The sequence below is a fragment of the Pleurodeles waltl genome, chromosome 7, assembly GCF_031143425.1.
Source record: "Pleurodeles waltl isolate 20211129_DDA chromosome 7, aPleWal1.hap1.20221129, whole genome shotgun sequence".
Classification (NCBI taxonomy): Eukaryota; Metazoa; Chordata; class Amphibia; order Caudata; family Salamandridae; genus Pleurodeles; species Pleurodeles waltl.
In genome coordinates, this window is record NC_090446.1 from 1,197,201,942 (window position 1) to 1,197,225,805 (window position 23,864).

General features: G+C 40.9%; 1 protein-coding gene across 4 annotated transcripts in view; it reads right to left on the reverse strand.

The window, feature by feature from the left end:
• Positions 1–8,241: 8,241 nt before the first annotated feature.
• The window catches only part of ARHGAP44 (Rho GTPase activating protein 44), a 503,523-nt gene continuing 487,900 nt past the window's right edge, over positions 8,242–23,864 (reverse strand). For 3 of the 4 annotated variants that reach the window (XM_069200331.1, XM_069200329.1, XM_069200327.1), the window contains one exon: positions 8,242–16,296. In XM_069200331.1, coding sequence (XP_069056432.1) covers positions 16,148–16,296 — 149 coding nt within the window. In that variant the 3' untranslated portion in view covers positions 8,242–16,147. Of the gene's footprint in view, positions 16,297–23,600; positions 23,653–23,864 lie in introns of all 4 variants that reach the window. The other variant, XM_069200328.1, reaches the window with a different exon arrangement.

A 23,864-nucleotide genomic window follows, 5' to 3' on the forward strand; every position in this document is an offset into this window, starting at 1 on the left:
CAGGATTGAACAGTGGGCATTGAGCCCCCTCGTGGAACTGGCGTCGTGCCCTCATCCGGTTGAGGTGCCCCCCCTTCCCTTCCCCCTGAGGTGCCTGTTGTATTTCTATCTGATGCCCCTGCAGTGTTCTCTCTGTTTTGATCTGGTATCGAGTGTGGGCCTCGCCCATGCATTTTGGGCCCAGTGGTCCACGGACTATAAATGGTGCAATACCTGGACTACTATTCTTGGTTTATATTTTGTTAATAGTGTATATATGTATATATTTGCGTACTGCATTTTAATATATTACAATGGTTACACTAATTTCCTTTTGTCTTTGCATTCCTCCGGGGGGTTCGGGGGTGTAACTATAATGTATAGATATGTATTAGTGTGTGTGTTGTAGTGGGTGAGGGTGGGGGTGGGGGTTTTACGTGTTGCGTGTCCCTGTTTTTTGCCTCCCCCCTCCCCTGTGTTGTAGGTGCAGTACTCACCGTGGTCTTCGCCACCGGTGTTCGTGCTCCTGGTACAGGAGCAGGAAGATTATCGCAGGTAGGATTTGGAGTTCCGGGTCCATGGTGTCCTCGTTCCTCGTGGAGTGTGTAGAGGTGAGCGTTTTCCCTTCGAAATTCCTGTTTCCGCCGTGTTTTTATCCGCGGCGAATCCGCCCCGGAAAAGGTGGCGGATTGGCCTGTCATAATAGTGTGGGCGGTACATTGTCTCCCGCCTGTCTGGTGGCGGTGACCGCCAAGCTGTTTGTTTGTACCGACATGGCGGTCGGAGTGTTAAAGTGGCTGTCTTTGTTGGCGGTTTCCGCCACGGTCGTAATTGCTAATTTTTTACCGCCAGCCTGTTGGCGGTCTTACCGCCGCTTTAACACAGTCCGCCAGGGTTGTAATGACCACCTTAGTGTCCTAAGGAATGCTGTGGAATATCACTGGGTGGTGATTGAACTATGATTGCCTTTAACATTTTCCTGCCCTAGCTATATGCTGCCTGCTGGCTGTCCCTGGGTCACATGACAGGGCGTATTTGGCAGTTGGACTTTGTTTATTCCTCCCATACAGCCACACAATAGATGGATTAGGTGTCCCTGGATGCACCATCACTGACAGGAATGGGGCAGAGCTCGGCACAGACGCATTTGCAACTGAACAGACTTAGTGATACCTGATACTGAAAGATGCTATGCTGTGATAGAGAAGGTATTTGTTATTGTGTGTGTCTGAAGGAGGGGGTGTAAGGCTACAGCACTCATTTTACTGTTAATGTTCAGACTACAGGAGTACAACTTTAAACTTGAATATGTACCTGGAGAAAAAAATGTCACAGCAGACTTTTTGTCCAGACTACCTTGCACTCAGAAGGAATATGCTAGTGAAGCAGATTACATTGAAGTGATAGCTAATGTAGCTGATGTGATGTCTGGAAAATGTGAAGGTATGTCTGAAGAGATGTGGAAGGTTGCAATGGATGGCGACTTACTGTTAAAAAGGTTCTGAAACATGTTAAAGAAGAATGGCTGGCAAGGGGGGGGGCTGAGTTATTACCTTATTGAATAGTTTTGGGAGATTTGGAGGTTGAATGTGATATGCTGTTCAAAGATGGACATGTATACTCTCGGTCAGTTTGAGGGATCATACATTATCTGTAGCCCCTGAAGGACATTTAGGGATGTCATCCATAAAAAGATTGGTGTTTTGGTGGCCTGGCCTTGATAGGGTAGTAGACAGTGTTGTCAGGGTGTGTGATGTGTGTGCCAATAGTGTATGTTTTTTCAAAAGTGGCTCCTGCACCGTTGAACCCAGTTGATTGGCCAGATTTCCTGTGGCAGAAGGCTGGATTTGATATCTCAGGATCATTAAATGTTTTGATCCTAGTCAGTAGGCTTGCCATGGTTTTGGTTGAGTACCACTCAAAATGGCATGAAGTACAGCTTGTGCCTTAAGTCACCACAGCTGTTGTGACTGAATTTCTCAAAGAGTTGCTTGCTAGAGAAGGATATCAAGAAGTTCCAGATAATGGGGTACAGTTGAAATCATATGAGATGGAGAATTTTCCTAGATATTCTAATAATTGTTATGGCACCACTGCTTTGTACGAGCCTCAAGGTAATGGTCAAGTAGAAAGATTTAACTGCATGTTCAAAGACAATATCTTGTGGGCTCACAGGTTTGAAGCAGAGTGGAAAAACAAACTAATGGAGAAATGATGGTTGCATCGTATTACTCCACACACCACCACGGAGGTCAGCCCATTTAGACTGCTTAGAAGGAGCGATACTGTTTCTAAATTGTGCCCTTGTTGGTTCAAAAGGAGGCAAAAGGTAAAGGATGAGGAGACCAATAAGAAAGAAGTGGCATTGAGGGTTGAAGAGAAACAGGAGAGGACAAAACTGGCATATGATGCCAAGAAGAAAGTCAAAAAGCCAAATTTTGAAGTTGGTGATTTGGACAGAATTTGCAGACCTGCGGTTTTGGCCAACAGAGATTTCAAGTTTGGTAGAGCTGTGCAGGGGGTCAAGGTAAATAAAAACTGCGTAGTCACTCAAGATGAGAAAGTTTAGAATGTCAGGATAGTAGCCAAATGTGAATGTAGTAATAGTGCAGAGTCACATGCTCATTACTGTAAAGAAAGTCAGGATTGTGGCATCTAGAATAAAAAATGAAGCTGGATAGAGGCGGGCTTCCTGCAAACTGGTTGATTATATATATATAATGCTTTATTTTTATTTATTACTTTGTATTTTTTTGTCCTGTATTGTTGTTTATTTTTACTTAGTAGTACTTTAAATTTGTTTATAAAGGGAGGAGTTGTGTTATATCTTGTGTATTTCCCTTTAACTATTTATGCTTGAATTCAATTCTGGTCTCATGCCAGCTATGTGTTCATAAGAATTCTGTTTTAAGATAGTGAGGCAGTGGGGTTTCTGCTGCCTGGCTGACAGGTTGGTACTGTGCGGTTCTCCAATAAACTTACTTCTACCTTCAAACTGGAAAGATTTCTTGGATTCATTTTACTACGTTTAGGATTACAACACTCACACTCCTCCAGTCACTCACCAACATTCCATGACATCACACACTGGCTGAGCAGAGCAGAGAACAAAGGAGGTTGGCACAGAATACGTCACAAGCATAGCAGATTATAACAATAGGCCTGACTGCTTTTGTGCCAAGCTACAACAGGGTTAGGCACAGGTTAAATTAGTGACTTTAGCATTTCACCCTTGAATTGTGGCTGTTGCTTGAGCAGGGTTAACACCTCACTCAACCAACAACCCAATTTCTCACAAGATCCTCATAAAGTATATTCATATGATTTTTGCTTAGGTTATGCACTATATCAATGTAACTTCATAGATGATAACGTAGCGTTGTTGTGCTGGAAGTATGTAAAAAATGACACAGTGATTTTTAATTAAAAAACAAAAATCTTTATGGCATGCCTCACACTGGCTCACATATTAGGAACTGGACAAAGTTATGGATGAACCAGAATACTGACTCAGTCATTGTTCTGAGTGGTTTGAGTGATGAAGACCTGCAGCTAGAACATTATTTAGGTTACTTGACAAGGTAGAGTCTGAGACCTACATCACAAACATCAAAATGTAATACACATGAAAGTCAAAGGTATTACCTCAATGAAAACATATGGGGCCTCATTTTCAAGGCCTTTGTGCCACCGTTGCATCGTTTTTTTTGGCACAGGTAGGTTTTCCCAGGGAAAAAGCCACACAGAACTGAAGCAGTGAAATTTACATTTTACTGCGTCATTCTGCGACTTCACTGCGTCATTCTGAGACTTCAATGCCTGCGCAGAGCAGGCATTAAACTGACGCAGGGCTTTTTCTTATGGAAGCCTTCCACGCTTTGCTGGAGTAGCATCATTTTTTTTATGCTAGTCAAGCAATGCGTCAGTATTTCTGACGCATCAGTGGAGACATACGCCATGGAGCTCCGTATAGTAAATACAGCGCATCCATTGCATTGTTACGAAATCATTAGGCAACGCGAGAAATCTGACGCATAGGGCTGATGCCTCAGTTTCTTGTAAATGAGGCCCACAGTTTTAAAATCAACTTTGAAAGACTAAACGGGCTAGTAAAAGATTATTCTGCAGAAAGTTTGCCTGGGCATGAGAAAAATATTTTTGTAGAAGCGCCTATTACCGTTAGAATCAAAATGCATCTATATAGAACCTTATTTGTAGCATTTGATAAGCAGGGGTGACAGAGGACTACAACATATTGTTGTATTAATAATAACGTTCTAGTTCAAGCTATTTATACAAATGGTTTTTTGCACAGTGGTTCTAGCGTTATGGTTGAAACAACAACCAACATTATCTGCTGTTGTTCTTGACTGTGAAATTTCCACACAGAGCTAGCCCACACATGGCAGGATTATGATCTGCCCTCAATCACGACTTCTTTCTTCTGCATCTTGTAAATCGTTAAGCTATGGACGAGTTTGAGACTGAGAACGCCTTCACACATTTTCACGCCATCGCAGTGAATTATACTGAGTAGAATAATTTAGACATGGGTAAGAGCAGGAACGCCTGTTAGATAGCTCTCAGCACCTCCTATTTAGTACTATTTAAGAACCCAAGTGACCGGTTGCAGCTTATACTCATTACAAAATAAATGTGTCTCAATAAAACAATGTTTTTATTAAAACCTTTGAAGTTACTACCAGAGAAACCTCGAAATAAATCAAAATCATACAGAAAGTCTAGAAACTACCTTTTCGCATGCGTAATCGAGATCTTTAAGTGGAATGGCGCAATATCAATGGTTCTAAGTGGAAGTAAAACAACTGTTAAAAGCTTATGCAAGCCTCAGCATTCCCACATCACAGAAAGACCACCTTATCTTTAGCTTCTGATGATTTAGTGGTTGGGATTCCCGAGCTTGGCCTAAATACCCTAGAACAGTGGTTCTGAACCTGGCATTTGTGGACACCTGGGAATCCATGATGGCTTCTTAGGGGTCCACAGATGCCTGAGGATCCATGATGTCTACTTAGGGGGTCCCCAACGGCGTGGAAAAGTTTGCCACATGATAAACTACTATGGCCCAAATTTAAGAAGGCCTAGCGCCTCCTTGTGCTACATTAGCGTTATTGTTTATGTCGCTAATGTGGCTCAATGAGGCCAAATTCGCTCTGCGAGTTTTAAAAAGTGCTGCAATGCATGCATTGCACCACTTTGTAACCCCTTGTGCCACATTATACCTGCTCCAGGCATAATGTATGCAAAGGGGTATTCCCCCATTAGGGGGTCTGCAATAATGGCATGGTGGAATCTATGAGATTCCACTGTGCTATCTTTAGTGGCTATTTTTAACACCTGCACAGAGCAGGCATTAAAAGGGGCTCACCACTATTTATAATGGGCCCCTATGGACCTTGCAGGATTAGTGCCAACATTTTTGGTGCTAATCCTGCAATGCACTCCAATAGCATCAAAAATGTTGACGCTATTGTCCCTAACCTGTGTAATGGTGCACCGTATGTTTAATATGGCACACACATGGTAGCGTTGGGGGGGCGCTGATGGGTGCAAGAAAAGTGACGCTGCATGTAATGCAGCGGCACTTTTCTTCAATTTGGGCCTATGTGTGGATTCAAATACGGAGGAGGGGAATTCTGACCTGCCTTGAGTGGACCTTGGTCACAATCCCAAATCCATATAGATGCTGATTATGCAGACATTAAAGGGCACCGTAGCGTTAAAGTGACAAAACGGAACCAGACAGTCACCCTTCATCTCTTGTATGCATCCACTTTAGATTGAATAGTAACATTTTCACAGTGTCACCGTATGAGATAAATAGACATTCAAATGTAAAAATCATATTTTTCCTTTTTTGTTTTATGTTGGAGTTATGTGCCTACTGGAGGGGGAGTTAATGGCCAAGTTCAATCCTTCTCTCACTAGATGAGTTATTAATTTACTGGTAATTACTATCTAATCAGAAAAAAACATCCTTCTATTCAGAGAACATATTGGTGTAAAATATACCCTTAGATTAACCATCACAAGTAGCTGGTCTTTTATAACAGATGATACATCTTAACGTTTCTTGGTACTACCCATTTCCAACCTTGTAAGATTACTTACATTTGGAGTACCCAAAGGTGTTATAACCCAAACACCCAATGGAATTTTGCACACCGGTTAAGCAACCTCATCACCTACACAATGAAGTGATAGTACGTCATAAGCAACTGACTAATTGAACTTTTACACTAGCAGCAAACACTAATCAAGTAATAATAAAACACCGAAATTACTCAAAGAGAAGATTTATCATAAATTTACATATATGATACATACTGAGGATATTGTATCCCAAAAAATTACAGTTAACTTGTTCCACCTTCACTCTTACGTAACACACTTTTCTTGGCATAGGAGCTACTCACAGATAGAACATACCTAAACTCATAAATATTACAACAAAAACTGTGCATTTAAGAAATCGTTATCCACGAGGGTTCTCTTACTTTACTTTATGTATAGGATGAACCTCCTTAACACCGATAGATGCATAATCCCTGTATATATATAAGCCCTTTGCCCTGATAGGTTCATGTTTGCTCCAACTCTTTTTCTCACCTGCAGATAGAAGGAGGACTGGTGAGTGGAATAGACATCTTCCCTCTCCAGCTTGCTGATCTCAAAGATGTATTTGTGTCCTCTTGGGAAGATATCAACTTCTTGGGGTGGTGCCTCCGTACTGTTGAGCACAGGGGCATGTTTTTCCAAATTACTGAAAAAACTAAAACCTGTCTACTCTCTGTGACTTCCATCTGCCTGTCCAAAACTTTCACCAGATATTCGATTAATTGTTTGCAAAATACTGGTTGCACATTGCGACCATTAATTAAATTTCAACTAGAATTTTTGTGTCCTTAAAGATTTTAAGAACCACCTTGTGTGCTAATAAGTTAGTTCAGAACATTTGGAATCTTTGGGGATTGCAAACCAACCTACCTCATTAATATTGAGGCCATCACAGGGATGTTGGCCTGCTGAAGTAAGTAGACCACCATGTATGTGGGTGCATTTAAATAAAGTATTTTTTTTTAGATGCAGCCCCTTTTCCTTAAAGGAAATGGGACTGCATTTAAAAAGAAAATCTTTTTTTGAGTGTGAGAGAGTAAGTTGACAGTGGTCATACAGACCACTGCCTATAACACAACAAACTATTTTTAATTGACAAAGATGAAGGAGTCTTAAGGGGTCACCTTCCCTTTTACAATGATTTACCCCATCCTTTGAGGTCTCAGCCACTTTTCAATATTTTGTGACCAGATTTCAGTTGCATAACATGAACACATAACATACCAATACAGTATTTGGAAGGGATGCGTGCAACATGCCTCAGGATCATGACTATCTTGCACCTTCGAAGCAATGATGGATTTCGAGTGTTGCTGTCAAGTCACGACAAGTGTGCACCTTCTGAACAATGATGGGTTTCCAGTGTTGCTGTTAGGTTATGACAAGCTTTCATCTTCTGGACAATTATTGTTTTTCCAATGATGCAATCAATCATGATGAACATGTAATCGTCAGGATAATATTAGATGTCCAGTGCTGCTAGCAGAAGCTGAGGAAGTACTTCCTCTTATACTATTGATTTCCATTGCTGTTCACCGGTCATCTACAATTATAATCAAAACAATGACTTTTGAGAACTGATGTGATTGGTAGTACTTATCAGGTCCCACTGTAACAAGGATAGAAATGTAATTGCTAATGTAATGGGGTAGATATATAATGGGTAATGTCAATGATAAACTGTCTGAACAATGAGTTTCGCTCTGTACTGAAATAACAGGACCTAACCTAGGGCCTGATTTAGAGTTTGGCGAATGGGTTACTCCATCACAAACTTGACGAAATATCCTGTCCACTGTATTACAAGTGCATTATATCCAATTGCACTTGTAATATGGAGGACAGGATATCCATCACATTTGTGATGGAGTAACCTATCTGGCGAACTCTAAATCAGGCCCTGAGGTACATCTCCAGAACAGTAATGACTATGCAAATCTATTTTGCGAAACAGGCCCTCACTATGGTGGGATGTGAGAATAATCAGTATACAGTGATGATTAAACAGATCATGTCTAGGGCACTGAGCCAATCAGTAATGGGTGCCTATTGATGATGTAAGATTTCATGCGCAGAGTTTAATGACCAAAGTTCACAGTGTAAAAAACAGTCAAGCCAACACAACATTGTTTATTTTTCTTTAATATAAAAACAAAAAAAACATTTTGAGAATTGTGGCCTGAAGTGCTGTTTTTTTTTTTTTTTTAAATAAGCCCCCCCAGGGCTGCATAATTTCTGAATATTGATAAATACACCGAGTACGATACAAGGACTTGCAGCATGTCTGTTGAGTTAGGTACAAGAGATACACAGGGAGTGAAAGAACCCATTTTAAAACAAGATAATATTCACAGAGATTTATACATCTATTTAGGGTTACTTTCTTCTCCTGATGCCCTGTCCCTCTACCCTCCCTCAAACCCCAAACCTCCAGTCAGACAATCCGTGATGGGATGCACTTGTCACAGTTTGTGCAAAAGCCATAACACCTTTAACTTGCAAATACTGCTATAATAAGTAAAAAGAGTCTGTATCATTTGTACATTTACATAGGAGCTGGTAAGATTCCAATATTGACACCTCAATTAAATATTTCTTCTATACATTGTACATTTATACACCAGTTTTGATGGAATGGCTCAATTATAGAACAAATATATATTATATTTATTTATATATATATATATTTTTTTCTTTTAATAATAAAAATCAGTTTTGTTCCTGCACACACATACACACGGGCACACACTCAAGCAAATCACCATCTCCACCTCTTATTGAATCTGCTATCTATAAAGTGGTTATAATAAATACCCTTCTTTCCCTCCTGAAAATGTACCCATTGCACATCACCTATGAAGTGAACCCCTTGCCACGACACTACAATCTGGGTACACTGTAACCACAGAGGCAACGAGCAGCCGTCCTCCAGCTTTTCAAAATCCTGCTGGTTGATTTCTGTATACAATGGGAATATCTTATATTTTGTGTATAATATTACAACATTTGTCGACCACACTGATGTCCATAATGATGCATAATATTCAGTGCTCTTTAGTCTTAACATTGAAGACTTCCTAGGCTGACTTGCCAGGCACTTCTGAACTCAAACACCTGACTCTACAACTGCAGATCACAGCTATAGGAAGCTATGTGCATCCAAAGGACGAGACATCAATGTAGCTAATTTACAAGACCTGAATAACCACTGATACCTCAGTCGAGCTGCATTTCAGGTTCTATGTCACCGGAAGGTGAATCTGTGGCGTGGTTGTGAAAGTAAATCTGAATTCTAATAGGGGATGTAGCCAAGAAAAGAGCCAAGAGAAATGACCTATATATTATTTTGAAATTGGTTAGTGCAACATGCCTTCAGAATGACTCCAATATTACCTAGTGGATGTACTCTTAGCTTTTTTATTCTATGTACTATCATAGGATTTCTTTACGGTGTTTTCATAGACTAAGGTAAAAATAAACAAAGGGCCTAATTTACAAGAGGCCTGTGCCGCAGGAGCGTCACTTTTTATGACTCTCAGGTGGCGCATGCCTCTTAATCATATGAGATGAGGCAAAACCACCCTGCATAGCTTTGCATGGCCTCATAGATATGGAGTACGACAAGGCAGCGCAGAGCGCTATGTTGCCTTACTCTGCATTAAGGGGGCATTCAATGGGCGTTGCAGTGGACTTTCCCACGCAACACTCATGGGTTTTGACGCATTCCCAGATTTACAATGATCTGTAAGCCTGGGAATGCGCCAAAGTGATGCACCTCCCCAGGGGAGGCGTAACGAGGAGAAATAACTTTATTTCTCCTCCTTATTTCCTCTTTCTATGTGTGCTGCACATAGAAAGGGGTCTCTTAGCTTTATCAGGAGTTACTGGATGTTTATTGTAACCTAGCAGCTCACCGAAGTATATGCAGTACTCCACTGAGCCATGAAACCCAGTTCAGCCTGACATTCCTGCACTAGACACAGGGACATTTGAGGTGCCAGTGTATGGAATTTTCCCATTAAATTATCAACAATTACAAACGAAATAAGACAGCAGCGTCAACTTGCAAGTGGTTGGGCACATCTTTCTTTGTTATTAGTGGCCGCCCCAGTAGTAAAGTGTACTTTTAAATATACTGTCAAACCAAGTGGTGCAAGGTGTTGAGTTTTCTGAATGAATAGGAAACTGCATTAAATACCCTTGTTTTTACAGTACGACTCAAATTGATGCATTGTCCAGAAACCCATGAAGAGGACTGTTATAACAATGGCCACTTTGAAGGTTCAAAAGCAGTCCACCAAATGAAAGTGCTTGTTAAAAATTGTTCCTTTTTTGAGGGAGGGTGTCCTAGTTGGCACTGAAATAGATTATTCATTATGCAGTTTTGATTTCCTTCAAATAATCAATTCTGTTTAATCAGAGGTAAAACGAGAATTGTGTCAATAAATGGATAATCTAACAAAATGGGAAATCAGTCACATTCAATGTCACAAGAAGCCATTCGGAGCAGTGCTCTGGCTTTCTTCTTGATTTATTGAAATCAGAGAGGAACTCCTATCTGCAGGTGTTTCAAGAATACCTCCAATTGGTTATCTTGGGCAATGCACAATCTAATGGGATTAATAGTCATTCTCAGCAAGTTGCAAACACCAAAATACATAGGCTCTTATCCCTCAATGGTAAAAATAAAATCCTTTCTTTCCCTCACTGTCGCATGGAAAATATATGCACACTATAGAGTCTAGTTACTCCTTTTTCCTCCTGTCTTCACTGAAGCCAATAGGTTCAAGAAAGAGCTAGATAACCACAGAAGTACAAACAAAGAGATATGCTGGTGTGCCCAAAGGCATAGAGGGCTCCCTCCAAGTGTGAAACTGAACATTCCACTCGTAGGCATAGCATGAAACATAAGCACATTATTGCTATTCAATCCCACTTAATAACCATTGGAAATATCTACATCTTGGAAAACAGCCAACCCCAATATCTCCCACCCCTCTCAACTTTACAACATTTGCTTGGAACCTATTGAGAGGATGAGCACTGGTGCAAAGTTACCAGCCAGAAATATTTTGTGTTGTTAATACTGTGCTGAAACAATAATGTGTTACAGGGTGCCTTTTGCTGATAAGGCTACAGAATTATCTGTACATATCCATATTGATATCCTTGTCAAAGGAGGTAGGCATATCATTTCACATAATATTGATAAAACATATTTTAGAGAATACTGCACAGTCAGTCCGGCAGTTAAATTATTGTTTTTCAGTTAGTATGGATTTTTAAATCATGTTCTAATTTAATAGGATAACGTGTTCTGTAGGCAAATTGTTTTTGTAGAATTTGCAGAAATCTGGGCAAGGACCCAAAAACCCACAAAAGCCCTTTCATGAAAATAGGTACATGAAAACTATAAGACAAAAAAAATTGTTCTTCAAATTAAAAATATAAGAATCATGTATATGTCAAAGGAAGCAGAGGGAAATCAATGGGATCGTCATTTTCCTAGAAACTGGGTACATTTGGTGTCACACATGAATTTGTAGATGTTTCTTTGACTCAATTAAATGTTTCACGTTATTTTTTCTTTGAACGCCTCCTTGCATACATTATGCCTGGTGCAGGCATAATGTGGCGCAAGGGTTTACAAAGTGGCGCAATGCATGCATTGCACCACTTTGTAATTATGGCACGGGGAAGATTCCACTTTAGCGCTGCTTTGCCTTAGTGTAAAAAAAATGACGCTATGGCGGCGCTAGAGGCTCATAAATCTGCCCCAAAGTGTGTTTTTTTAAGCTGCAGATTAGGCAGCAGATGGTGTGTGGCAAAATAAGCAAATCCATACTTATGGGAAAAAAAGCTGTGGCTGCAGAATCTCATAATTCCAGTGGCCCTGGTTATAGCTAATACTCAAGCACAAGACGGCAAAGAGCATTTTTAGGGGTTTACCGAAAATATGTCATTTAGGTCCAGAGGGAATGTGACCTTATGCTCCACTGAGTTAGCCGTAGGACATGCTCACATTGATATCAATTGGGCTGACCACTTGAAATGTGCTCAAACACATGGACTTCGTACTCAATGAAAACATTCTTTTCACTGAGTACATTGGAACACTGCCAAAATGTACATTATTGTGATCTAATGGGTGATCCATCGGAACTATTTATAGTGAGATCCATACAGCACATAACATTACAATCTCCTTGAGATTTAGTGAACCTGAACAGGAAAAGCTACCATTAAGGTAACTTCAGGCCATTTGGCAATCTTCTCATTGGAACTGATGAAGATTCTACAGGAAATGTTCAATGTGATAAACTGAATGCTCAGAGGAACTATTTAGACTGAGAAAAAGTAGCTGGCCTGAAAGGAAGTATTCTAAAAAAAATGTAGCGTCAATGCCATCAAAGTTCACTGAAACTCACTAAGTAGTTCATATGTAATCTTATCAGTATTTCATATTACCTAGTCTATATGAAATGTATTTTTTCCAATTTAGATGTTATAGACAGTCCACTGGAAATAGACTATAATGAAGATATAAATTTCCATAAATTGGATAAACCACAGGGTGTCTACTCATCGGGGACAACTGAGAAGAGTTTCTACATTGTGCCAATTGTGATCACTTGGGAAGATCACATAAATTCTTTCTCCTATAAATACATTGGGTAACTCAGGGGGAAAATATGGAATTTTCCAGAACTATACCCTGTGGTTGTATTACAGGAATTGTCCTCATGAACCATTCTGCCTCAACAAATGTACATATCCCACTGGCATTGACAGAGCAGAAAAGAGGAAAAGTGTTCATCAAGGGACATTAGGCAGACCTCATACAATGTACGAATTTAGATCAATTAAGTAAACTACAAATATTTGGCAACTGGAAGCCAATGAGCACTACAAGTGTTTCTGCAATTTTGTTTTTACAAACGGAATACTGTGCTGTATCTTATAGGCTATCTGCAGTATGTCTCTGGTTTTAATAAATATTTTATTTTTAATTTTGAAAATAGGCTGAGGCTATTATATATATATATACATATATATATATATATCAAATATGTACCAGCTTGGTTTAGGCAAAAGCTTCCAGTAGCAGCACTGCAAAAGCTTCAAGATAAATGTGTTCACTAGGCAGGTCGAACTATCACATTGCTATATAACCTTTGTGTACAGCAATATAACTACAAATATTTCTTTACCAGAGTGAAAAGAGACTTAACAATAACAACTGCATGGATTGGATGCCCAATAAGCATTCGATTATGCAGCTTAAAGAAATATGCTCTGTAAGATTCCTGAGGCTTTTAGTGTTACTAATCTCACTTCAATGTATAGCCACTTTTCATAAAGGAGAAATCTGATGTTACTCAATATTCCAAAAAGAGTCATAACAAGATGAAGACTTTGTATTCAAAATTAAAAACATATGTTTTTCTAATCAGACTTTTTTTCAAATTGACACACTTCTAAAGAGAGCAAACAGTGGTTGATGGAAATCATTGAACTTATCTTAATTACTATTGGCACTTACTCTGGGCATCTATTTATCCAACTTTTTAACTGATTTGGGCCAAAGAGGGTAACCCTTAAGAATTAAGAGCCAGATTTAAGTGAAAATGACGGTGCGCATCGGGGCACCAAATTTGGCAGCGTTGCGCACTGTCGTTTTCAAAATGCAGGGATGCGACGTACTTATAATAATACGTGTTTCCCCCCGCGCAAAATTGGCTGCCGAGCGCCAACGCAACCACCCTTGCACAATAGTGCACGGATGGCTGCGTTGAGAGGGAGATTGTTTTTGTGCAGGAAGGGACACCTTCCTCCACAAAAACAATCTTCAATGGCAGTTTGCTCCTTCTATGTGTGCTGCACAATGCAGCTCACAGAGAAAGAGCAAAAACCAAGGAGAAATGAAAGCATTTCTCCTCGTTGTGCCACTCTAACGCCACCCCAGGGGTGGTGTTAGATCTTGGCATCCCCTCAGGTTTATGAAAACTTGTACATCTGGGGCAGCGTCAAAATGCAATAGGTGTTGCTGTGGCACGTCCACAGCAACACCCATTGCATGCCCCTTCCACGTAAAGTGATGCGTGTGAAGGGGTCGTATTTACAAGGTGGCGTTATGCCACAAAAAGTGGTTTAACGCCACTTGTAAATATGGTGCAGTGCATAGTGCCACCAGAACGCCACTACAAGTGACGCTCCGGTGGCGCTAGGGGCTTTTGAATATGCCTCTAAATATTTGTACCACTGCAAAAGGGGAAGGCCAGCTTGCATTTGCCGCATCCCTTTTAAACAAGAAAACCAACAATGCAAAATTTGCTTCGGCCTCAAACTTGGGAATTGAACGAAAAAGATATTCATTCCATGCTCTTTATTTAGGGAGTATTTTAGTAGCAGCGCAACTTTAAATGTCAGAATGAAATACCACCTTAATGCCACCTCAATAATATATGAACATGTCAACAGGGTAGCCTCTGGTTACAGATGAGTCTGGTCAGATTAAAATATGCACAATCCTACTTCCAAAGGCAGTAAACTGAGCCAATAAAGTGGGGTGTTTAATGATTTTTAGTGGCATACGAGCTCTTGAAATAAAGAGTTGTTAAGTTTTATGAGGGCCCCAGTCTTTCTTCGATGGGGCAATATAGAAAATACACAAACAGTATATGTATATCTCACGATGGTGAAGCCTCAAGTGGGTCATGATCGCTTCCCTTTATAATTGTAATTAATAGCATATTGCACTCAATGGATCTGGGTGTGTGGTTTGTGTCATGTTGTTTTTTCAAGTGCAGACATAAACGACGGTGTTTTGACCGTATACAAGGAGTTACATCCGTGCAGAAGAGTAAGGTCCTAGTTGTATTCTTCTGTGAAGTGATTCGAGAATAGAATATGTGAGGCTTTGAGCTTTCAGAAATGTTTTTTCATCATTTAAACCCTGCTGTGGCAATAACGCCTTTGCACTGTAGAAATAAATCTGTGGCTCTGTATTTATTAGTATACTTGCTTGAAAATAACGTGATGTATTGGGTCACACTAATTTGGTGTATCATAGATATATATATATATATCCCTTCCAAATCTGTAGAAGCGCGTCCATTCTGCACCCAGCACGGCAGACTACGGTGGGGTCGCGAGCCCCTAAATTTAACTAAACAAATCGTTCCTTTCAAATGATAAGAAAGGTGTTTCCTTTCTTATTATTTGAAAGGAACGATTTGTTTAGTTAAGTTATACATATATATATATATATATATATATGTCTTGCTCTTTAACACCATTGCTGAGGAGGATGGGCGAAGACTCACAAGGGCAAAGCCTTGAGTGGATCATAATGGGCCTTTCCACCTTCACCAATAGTAGTTGCAATTTACACAAAAGTAACAAAGCAATTGTGTATGTCTGTACCTAACATTCATAACTTTTTGATCAGTGATGCCATTAAAAAGTTATATATTTTAATGTATCATTCAGGCATTCATGAAATAAAGATGGATATGTGTAAACCGATGGGGGCGAAGGAAGATGAAAAACACAGAGCAACTTCATGCTATTGCTACTTGTAACTCTGGGTAATTGTTATTTTTTTTAGATTTATTTCAAGTCCAATATTGCACATATCTTTCTTCACTCATATATATATATATATATATATATATATATATATACATATATATATATTTTTATAAATATATATGTCACATGGGAGTTACAACACAAAAATGATAATAACACAGCTAGGCACCAAGTAAAAAAATAAATAAACATAAGAGCCAAAAAATGGATAAGGCAAAATGAAATTGCACCAAAATGAATGTGCCAAAGGGATAGGTGATTTTGTGGTTTCCTTAGGTCCATCTCGTTGTTGGCATCCAATGGGCAAAGCGCCTCTCTTGGCAATTTCGCAAAACAGATGTCTTGCAGTAGTGGTTGTGCCAGAACGTTGTCCCATTTGCAATGTAACACCCTTCACTCCCCTACCCGCACTCCCTACGTAAAGGAAGTCCTAATGTCATAGGGCTGTGCTCTCAGACTCCTCATCCGACTGGGTCTTCTCTCCTGCTGCTTCTGAGTCCCTCCTCTTCTTCTCCTCCAAAGCATCCCGCTGCAGGGCGGCATCAATCTCTATGAGTATGGAGGGGATGTCAAAGTGAACGAGATCTGCAAATGGGACGAGAAAAAACAGCGCTAGTTCTTGATCAACATCATGCGTGGCTGAAAATGCATTAGTACACCAGGGAACATAGCACCAGCAGTAATGCAGGGACAGGCAATGAGAACCCTGAACTTAAAAATATGGAAGTATTGAACATAATAGTGATGGTGTCTAATATGTAAAGCGTGAAAGTATTATGTAATAATTTTAATTGTCTTACATTATAAAAAAGAAACTAAGTAGTTTTTTAAATATAGTGTGGTGTTTTATTTAAAACACATGATGCAGTGATTTTTCTCTTGGCGCAATGGAGGCCATTTTTATTGAATGCAATGTTAGGTGGGCCACACCAGGATCCCAATCATTGACTTGCAGATTGCATGCAGATGTATGCAGCGGGTTAGCCAACTGGGCTATCGAAGACTAACTGCAGTTAGAGGTTGAGTAGGAGTTGTCTAGAACAAGCAATAGCGTCTTACAGCAGCAGCTTTTTGTTGCTGTCTGGATGAAAGGCCACTGGCTAAACGTGGGACCAGGAGTGGGAAGGGCTGGGAAGCAGATGGAGAAGTGAAGGTTTATTAGAGAAGATGTATATAGTAGTTGTTTATTGCACGGCCAAGAAATGACAGAAAAGCTGAACTAAGATTGCTAAAATGAGTTCTACCAAATCTATGCCTGTTGGGTTCCTAGCAGGATAAGTCTCCTTCCACCACACTGTTTCTTTTTTCCCCAGAAATGTCATTCCCTACTTATAAACAAAATTGAAAATGTATGTGAAAATGGCACAAGGGTTCTTCATCAATACTGCGCTTGCATGGACTGGTAAGGACATGAGAGTGACGTGAAGCAAGCCTTTTCATCCTTGTTCTGTCAGAGCAGCAAGCTGCCAAGCATTTTGGCCCAGATTTATGCAAAAGTAGTGCAGTGCGGTGCTGCGCCAAAAACAGCAGCACCGCGCCACTTTTGAGATGCAGGTGTGCGCCGTATCTAGAGGAACACGGCGTGCCCCTGAGTTTCCCCCTGCGCAGGCACTGAATTAGAGCAGCCTTGCGCCAACGCAGGCATCCTTGCACCATAGTGCAAGGGTGTCTGCGTTGAGGGGATAGATTGTTTTTGTGCAGGAAGGTGTTCCTTCCTGCACATAAACAATCTGTAATGGGGATTTGGCACTTCTATGTGTGCCACAAAATGCAGCACACATAGAAGTACCAAAGCATAATTTGGAATGATTGTTTAAGTTCAGGAAGGGACACCTTCCTGCATGTAAACAATCATCCATGGCATTTTGCTTATATCTGTGCTGCAGAATGCGGTGGAACGCCCACAACAACACCCATTGCACACCCCTCTGAGACAGATAACTGCGTCAGAGGGGTCCATATTTATAAGGCGGCGTAATGTCAAAAAAAGCGGTGTTACACCTTCTTGTAAATATGGAGCAGTGCTTAGCACCACCGGAGCGTCACGAAAAGTGGCACTCGGGTGGCGCTAGGGGCAATTAAATATGCCCCTTTGTGTCTTACCTACATGTGTGCAAGGTATCACTCTGGTTAGGGTTTGAGCTATGATCTGACTAGGATTCACCCAACTAGCCTTGCTCCACATGTGAACTGCTTCTGGATAATCAAAGGGCTTTCGATGTGAACCCATTCTCAAAATATGGCATTTTTTCAGCCTAGGAGAATTAAGTGAAATCTGTACTTTGAACGGTTGTGTAGTTTCTGCTCGGGGCGCCAACTTTGACTGCTCTTCCACTTCCATTTCCCTGGGAGGCTGGAAGGGTGGGGCAATGCTTTTGTTACTGGGGGCCGGTTTTATAGCAGTGCAGTAGTTTTAAAGGACCTAAAGAGTTCCTTGTATATCCAATAGTTTTCAGGCAACAATAAAAGGGCCAACATAACTCTGGTGATTAATGTACCTGCTGATGAGAGATCGTAGTTTGGCCTAGTGGCAGTTTTGACTCATCTAAGGTAGCTCAGAGGGCTAATATGCCTGCTGCAAAGAATGTGTACTATGCAGATCACAGAACAGTATTTTTTGTGCAAAGCTCAGTGGCATACTGCTTTTGTCACAGAGCTCCTTTTGTTACAGTGCAGTTCATAAGTTACAATCATAATCCTGCACCGTGAGCTATGAACCGCCATCAAAGAGCTGCAAGTAAACTGCATGGTACGGGTTAGAAAGTTATGTTCTTCCCCTAGTCTTTGATTATGCTAATTTTGCAAAAAAAGGGTTTGTTTGGGTATAAATACATTTTTATTAGTAAGTTCAACACTAACCACTCTCTTACGTTCTGAAAACTGAATTTATGCTTCCACAGACCAAGCACTCTTAAAAATGCCTACCAGTATGGATGACATGTAAATCCTACACCTTGTAGTCTCCTTTGTCAACATTTTGCATACATTGATTTACACACCTCCGATTCATTGTCTCTGTATATGTGTGTGTGATTTAAAGTGCTCCAACACCCTATGCTGGTAAGACAGGTGCTATAAAACAAATGCAATACATGTGAGTGAGGGGGGCTATGGAGAGATGATAGGCACTGTTACAGAGTGGTGGTGAGGGAATCATTGAAGAACTCCAATAAAGTTTGCTGTATCCTGGTGCACTGTAAGGTCATCATTTACTATGCTTTAAAAATGTACACAATTGAATATATAATGAACAATGTATTGTAGAATGCACTTTCTGTGCCATTCTGTCCCAAATTGTGCTTTGGGAGGGAGGGGAAAACCCTCCACACCACATTGTAGTGGTCAGGCTCACTTGCTATGCATCATATGGGCTTTGGTCTGACAAAATCTGCCAGGGCTGCTTTGGGTTCTCAGTCTGGCCCTGGATGTAACTGTGCCTTGCACATGTTACCATGTGCACTACTGAGCTATCTATGATGGCACCCTTTTTCAGAATACACATATAAAGCCCCACTACTCATCTTATTGGGCTGCAACAATGTACATGCTTACATGTTTAAAACTCCACCTTGCTATAGGACTTACAAGTATCCAACCGATCTTAGTAGGCAGAACATCTAGACTTGTAGTTCTGACACCAAACAAGAGAGACAGAACAGAACACTTCTCAAGCATCCACTATAATTGCAGCTACATACGGTGGCGTAACAAAGAACCTGCAGCCCCCGTGTTGCAGAGGAGCCCCTCTAATAAAAATGTACTTTGCAGGGCCCCCCCTCAAGTTTTGTTATGCCACTGGCTACATCACATAGTTCCTAGCCGGTAGTACTTAGCTGAAACTTCAACTCCAAAATGCCAATATAAAACACATTTTGGGTGATCTCTGTACAATACCAACGGTGAGCAGGATGGGCTACGTGCCCAGGAAACATGGAGGCTAATCTGAGGCACTCTCTCCACCCTTGAATAAGTAGGTGTCTTGTTTTTTAACAATATGTTCACCCAAGGGTGTGGCAAGATTTGGGATTTTGAATGAAGAGTGCACATGGATATATATCTACATTCTTTTCTGAACTCTTACATTGCCTAGCTGTAAAACTGTGCCTCCAGGATTGTGCCTCTTTTGCTCTTAGGTGGACTTTGGGTGGTTCATACTATGGTTAATTAACAGTGCCTCCAGGGTTATGCCTTTGTTTGCTTCTTACTGGACTGCTTGCACTATATACTGTCATTATTTACCAGTGCACGAAGGGGTTGTGTATCGGTTGCTTCTGAATGTACTCCATATAAAACATATCCTGTGGAATTTCAATTATCCACTTCCAATGCAAACTTTAGGATACTGATGAATCCCAAAATGGTATGCATGCCTGCTTGCATCTATTCTCCCACTCTTCAAAACACCTCAACCTTGCGCGCAGTGGAATTCTATGCATATTTGATGCATGTCTTTGAACTTCATACACCTCAGCCAACGCCTCCCGAGTATACCAAACTACACCAAAACACTGTCAACCTGGCACCGGCACCAAGAACCTGATGCAAATCATGGCGCTTCCTGGCCTTGTCAAAGATATTTAACTCTAGTACTTTATACAATAAGAAATACACCTCCGGTACCTGAGAGAGGATGTACTCATGTCATAAAAGCTCATCCCTGAGGAAAAGGAACCTTAAAAATTACTTAATTAATGTACTTTCATTATTTACACGGAGTTACACTCCTAAATAGTCAGTTCTCATGTTCGTGGCTGACACCCTTGGTGCAAAATGACACTTAAGTGATATTTATCCTGGTTACTCATACATTGTTAAAATATTTGTTCTTGTCTTGCACGTGATTTTAATGGCATCGGAAATGTGGCCCATTGAGAGGACTGTCAACTGCAGTCCTTAAAAACCTCTACATTCCAATGCCGCAAGCAAGTTTGTTTAGTGAGCAGTTGCACTTGATAGAGAGAGGTATATAACACGCATGTTGTGGTATCAACTTCGCAGGATTAGTCGGCATGTCATGCTTTCTAGTCTGAGTACTACTTAGCTAGATTCCTTTTAACAGTTGTTATAGGCAGTTTCTTGAAAGCACCTTAACTGCATGCAATACTATCTGAAGGAGATTACAGCAGAAGCAGGAGCAGCAGACAATGTACCTCTACCCTGCCCTAGATGGAGAATGTCAGATATGTTTAGGATTCAATGGCTTTAAATTAGAATTGTGATTCCTAATACATTGAACTTGCGTAATACATACTGGACTAAGACTGAGGCGGTCATTCGGCCCGCCATGCGGTTACCGCCATTTGGCCGCGCGGCCATTCTGGCTTTCCCGCTGGGCCGGCGGGCGCCCGCCAAAGGAGCTCCCGCCGGCCCAGCGGGAAAGGCCCTGCAACACAGAGGCCGGCTTCGAATGGAGCTGGCGGTGTTGCAGGGGTGCGACGGGTGCAGTGGCACCCGTCGGGATTTTCACTGTCTGTAGAGCAGACAGTGAAAATCTGTATGGGGCCCCCAGGGGCCCCACGACACCTGTTCCCGCCATCCTGGTTCTGGCGGTGAAAACCGCCAGAAACAGGCTGGCGGGAAGGGGGTCGAAATCCCCATGGCGGCGCTGCAAGCAGCGCCGCCATGGAGGATTCCCTGGGCCAGGGGAAAACCGGCGGGAAACCGACGGTTCCCCTTTTCTGACCGCGGCTTTACCGCCGCGGTCAGAATAGCCCTGGAAGCACCGCCAGCCTGTTGGCGGTGCTTCCGCTGCCCTCCGCCCTGGCGGTCAGAGACCGCCAGGGTTGGAATGAGGGCCTGAGTCTTGAACTAAGACTGATTCTGATGGAGTCTAACATACTCATGCCTATTGAAATATTGATTTATACACATTCCCTTCATCCCACGTTTCTTTATCTATATAAAGTAACATATTTCTTAATGGTTCATCCATAATACATTTCACCTGTGGGGTGTGAATCCATCCTTCCATAAAAGTGACTAAATGCTACACATGAATGAACTATGGCCCATATTTATACTTTTTTAGCGCAGCATTTGCGCCATTTTTTGACGCAAAAGCGGCACAAACTTGCAAAATACAATTGTATTTTGTAAGTTTGCGCCGGTTTTGCATCAAAAAGTGGCACAAATGCGCCGCTAAAAAAGTATAAATATGGGCCTATGTCTTACTGTTATTCTTTTTATTTCTCATCTGGGCTAAGGGCAGTAGATTTTGATTCCATTTCCTTACGGTTCCATGTCCTTTGCTTAGCAGCCCAAATACCTAATCTATGTTGTTAATTGACTGCTGTGCCAGTGAAACTTAGAAAACTTGGTCCGAATTTGTTTGTATTATTATTTTTTCAAATATAATATATGTGTTTCTTATTAAACATGACTTACTGGTCGATTTGGGATCCTGGAATGTTGTCTGGCTGGACTTGTGTCTAAATAATCTAAACTGCACTTGTGTGACTTTTTTCTATAAGTTTAGCTTTTTCCACCAATGGTTAATCTAATATAACATTTTAAATAATGATCTGGGGGTGCATGTATGTAGGAATACGTTGCTATTTGTATCGTATAAACCTAGCTACCTAGTAATAATGTTGAGTTTTATGTGAGTGGTGGGTGTAGACAATTTGAGATTGAGCACAGCAAGAGGGAGGGAAAAATGACGAAAAATATAACAAACTGGTTAATTTAATGGTCAGGCCGTACAGTAGGGCTTAATGAATTTTTCCATTTGCATAGAATTGGATTTTAGCGTTCGCTAAAAAAGATTCATAACAGAAGGATGGCAACCAAGACACAGGTGAGATAAAAGCAAGAACAAGGTTGCTGGGAAACGCCCCTAGAATCACCTCCTCTGCCTTAAACATGACAACAATGGGATCTTGGAAGTCGCTGCTGATACAGGCAGACTTTATTTCCTTTCATGGTCAGTGCATGAAATCATGTGCTCAATCTAACGTGATTGCAGCTGCTACTCAAGCGACAATCTGAAAATCATCGAACAGTACACAATGGTGACCATCTATGCGTGTAATTTGGAATTTTCTGTTGAACTTAGTACTACAAAGTGGAAGTAGTTTCAAAGCAAAATGCACAAACAATATAAAACACCCAACTAAATAATATAACTAAATAAGGTAGAGTAAGCTAAACCTCACATTTCGCACCAATACTATACAAACTATTACTATTTTGTTACATAACATTTGATATTCAATGATATATATTTTTTTAAGACAGTCTAAGAAAGGAAAGGATAATGTGATTAACTTGATTTTTTTATGAATCTTTCAAGCCATTCTACTCTTAAAACTGCTCAACAAAGTTTGTAACATACCCTGGAAAAAAATGTTCATTCATTCATTAGAGAAGGTAGAAAAAAACTCCTAACATGCATTCTTTTGAAATCCCTGCAACTGATATAATAAGCATTGTTGTACCTGCAAAATGACACCATTCTTTAGAAAACCTGTAATTTGTTGGTTCAAGTTGTTAAAACAAGCAATGATATGACATCCCAGTGTAGCAACGCGTGTAATGGAACGGGTGAAGGTTGCTCTCAACAGGGCGTTATAAAGCTGGAGGAAAGCAGGGAGGGAATTGTTCATTGTATGATTAGATTTGCTTTTTGAACAATGCCAAAAATACATAAAGACCAGGCAGCATGGCACAGGACAAGTTTACCGATGAAGGAATTGTGAACTTGCGTTGGGCGTGATAACAGTCTCAAGCCATGCACCTTTCTTTACAGCCCCATGCACAAGGCCGGAGAAGGTATGAGTTAGTGGTGATGACTGACATTCAGGCAGTAGCTGGAGGCCAGCCACAAGGGATTGGGATAGGTTGATTTAAGCTTCAAGGGCCAGAGAGGGGAAGTCGTAGTTCCAGCTTACCCGGAAAATCCCCCTCACACTTATCCAATATTGTGTCACTCGCGTCAAACAGCTGCAAGCCCACAATGATGGGGTATATGGGAGAAAAAAAAGGAAAGAGAAAGAAAAACACAACAGAAAAAATGTTCAGAGGGTTTTTTCATGTTGTAGGAGGTTGCATTTCTTATTGGTAAAGGCAAAAGAGAACACTGAACACTACTACATCACATAGCAGGTTTGATACACAAAACAGAGAGTAGAGGGCATAAAGACAATTAGAAATGG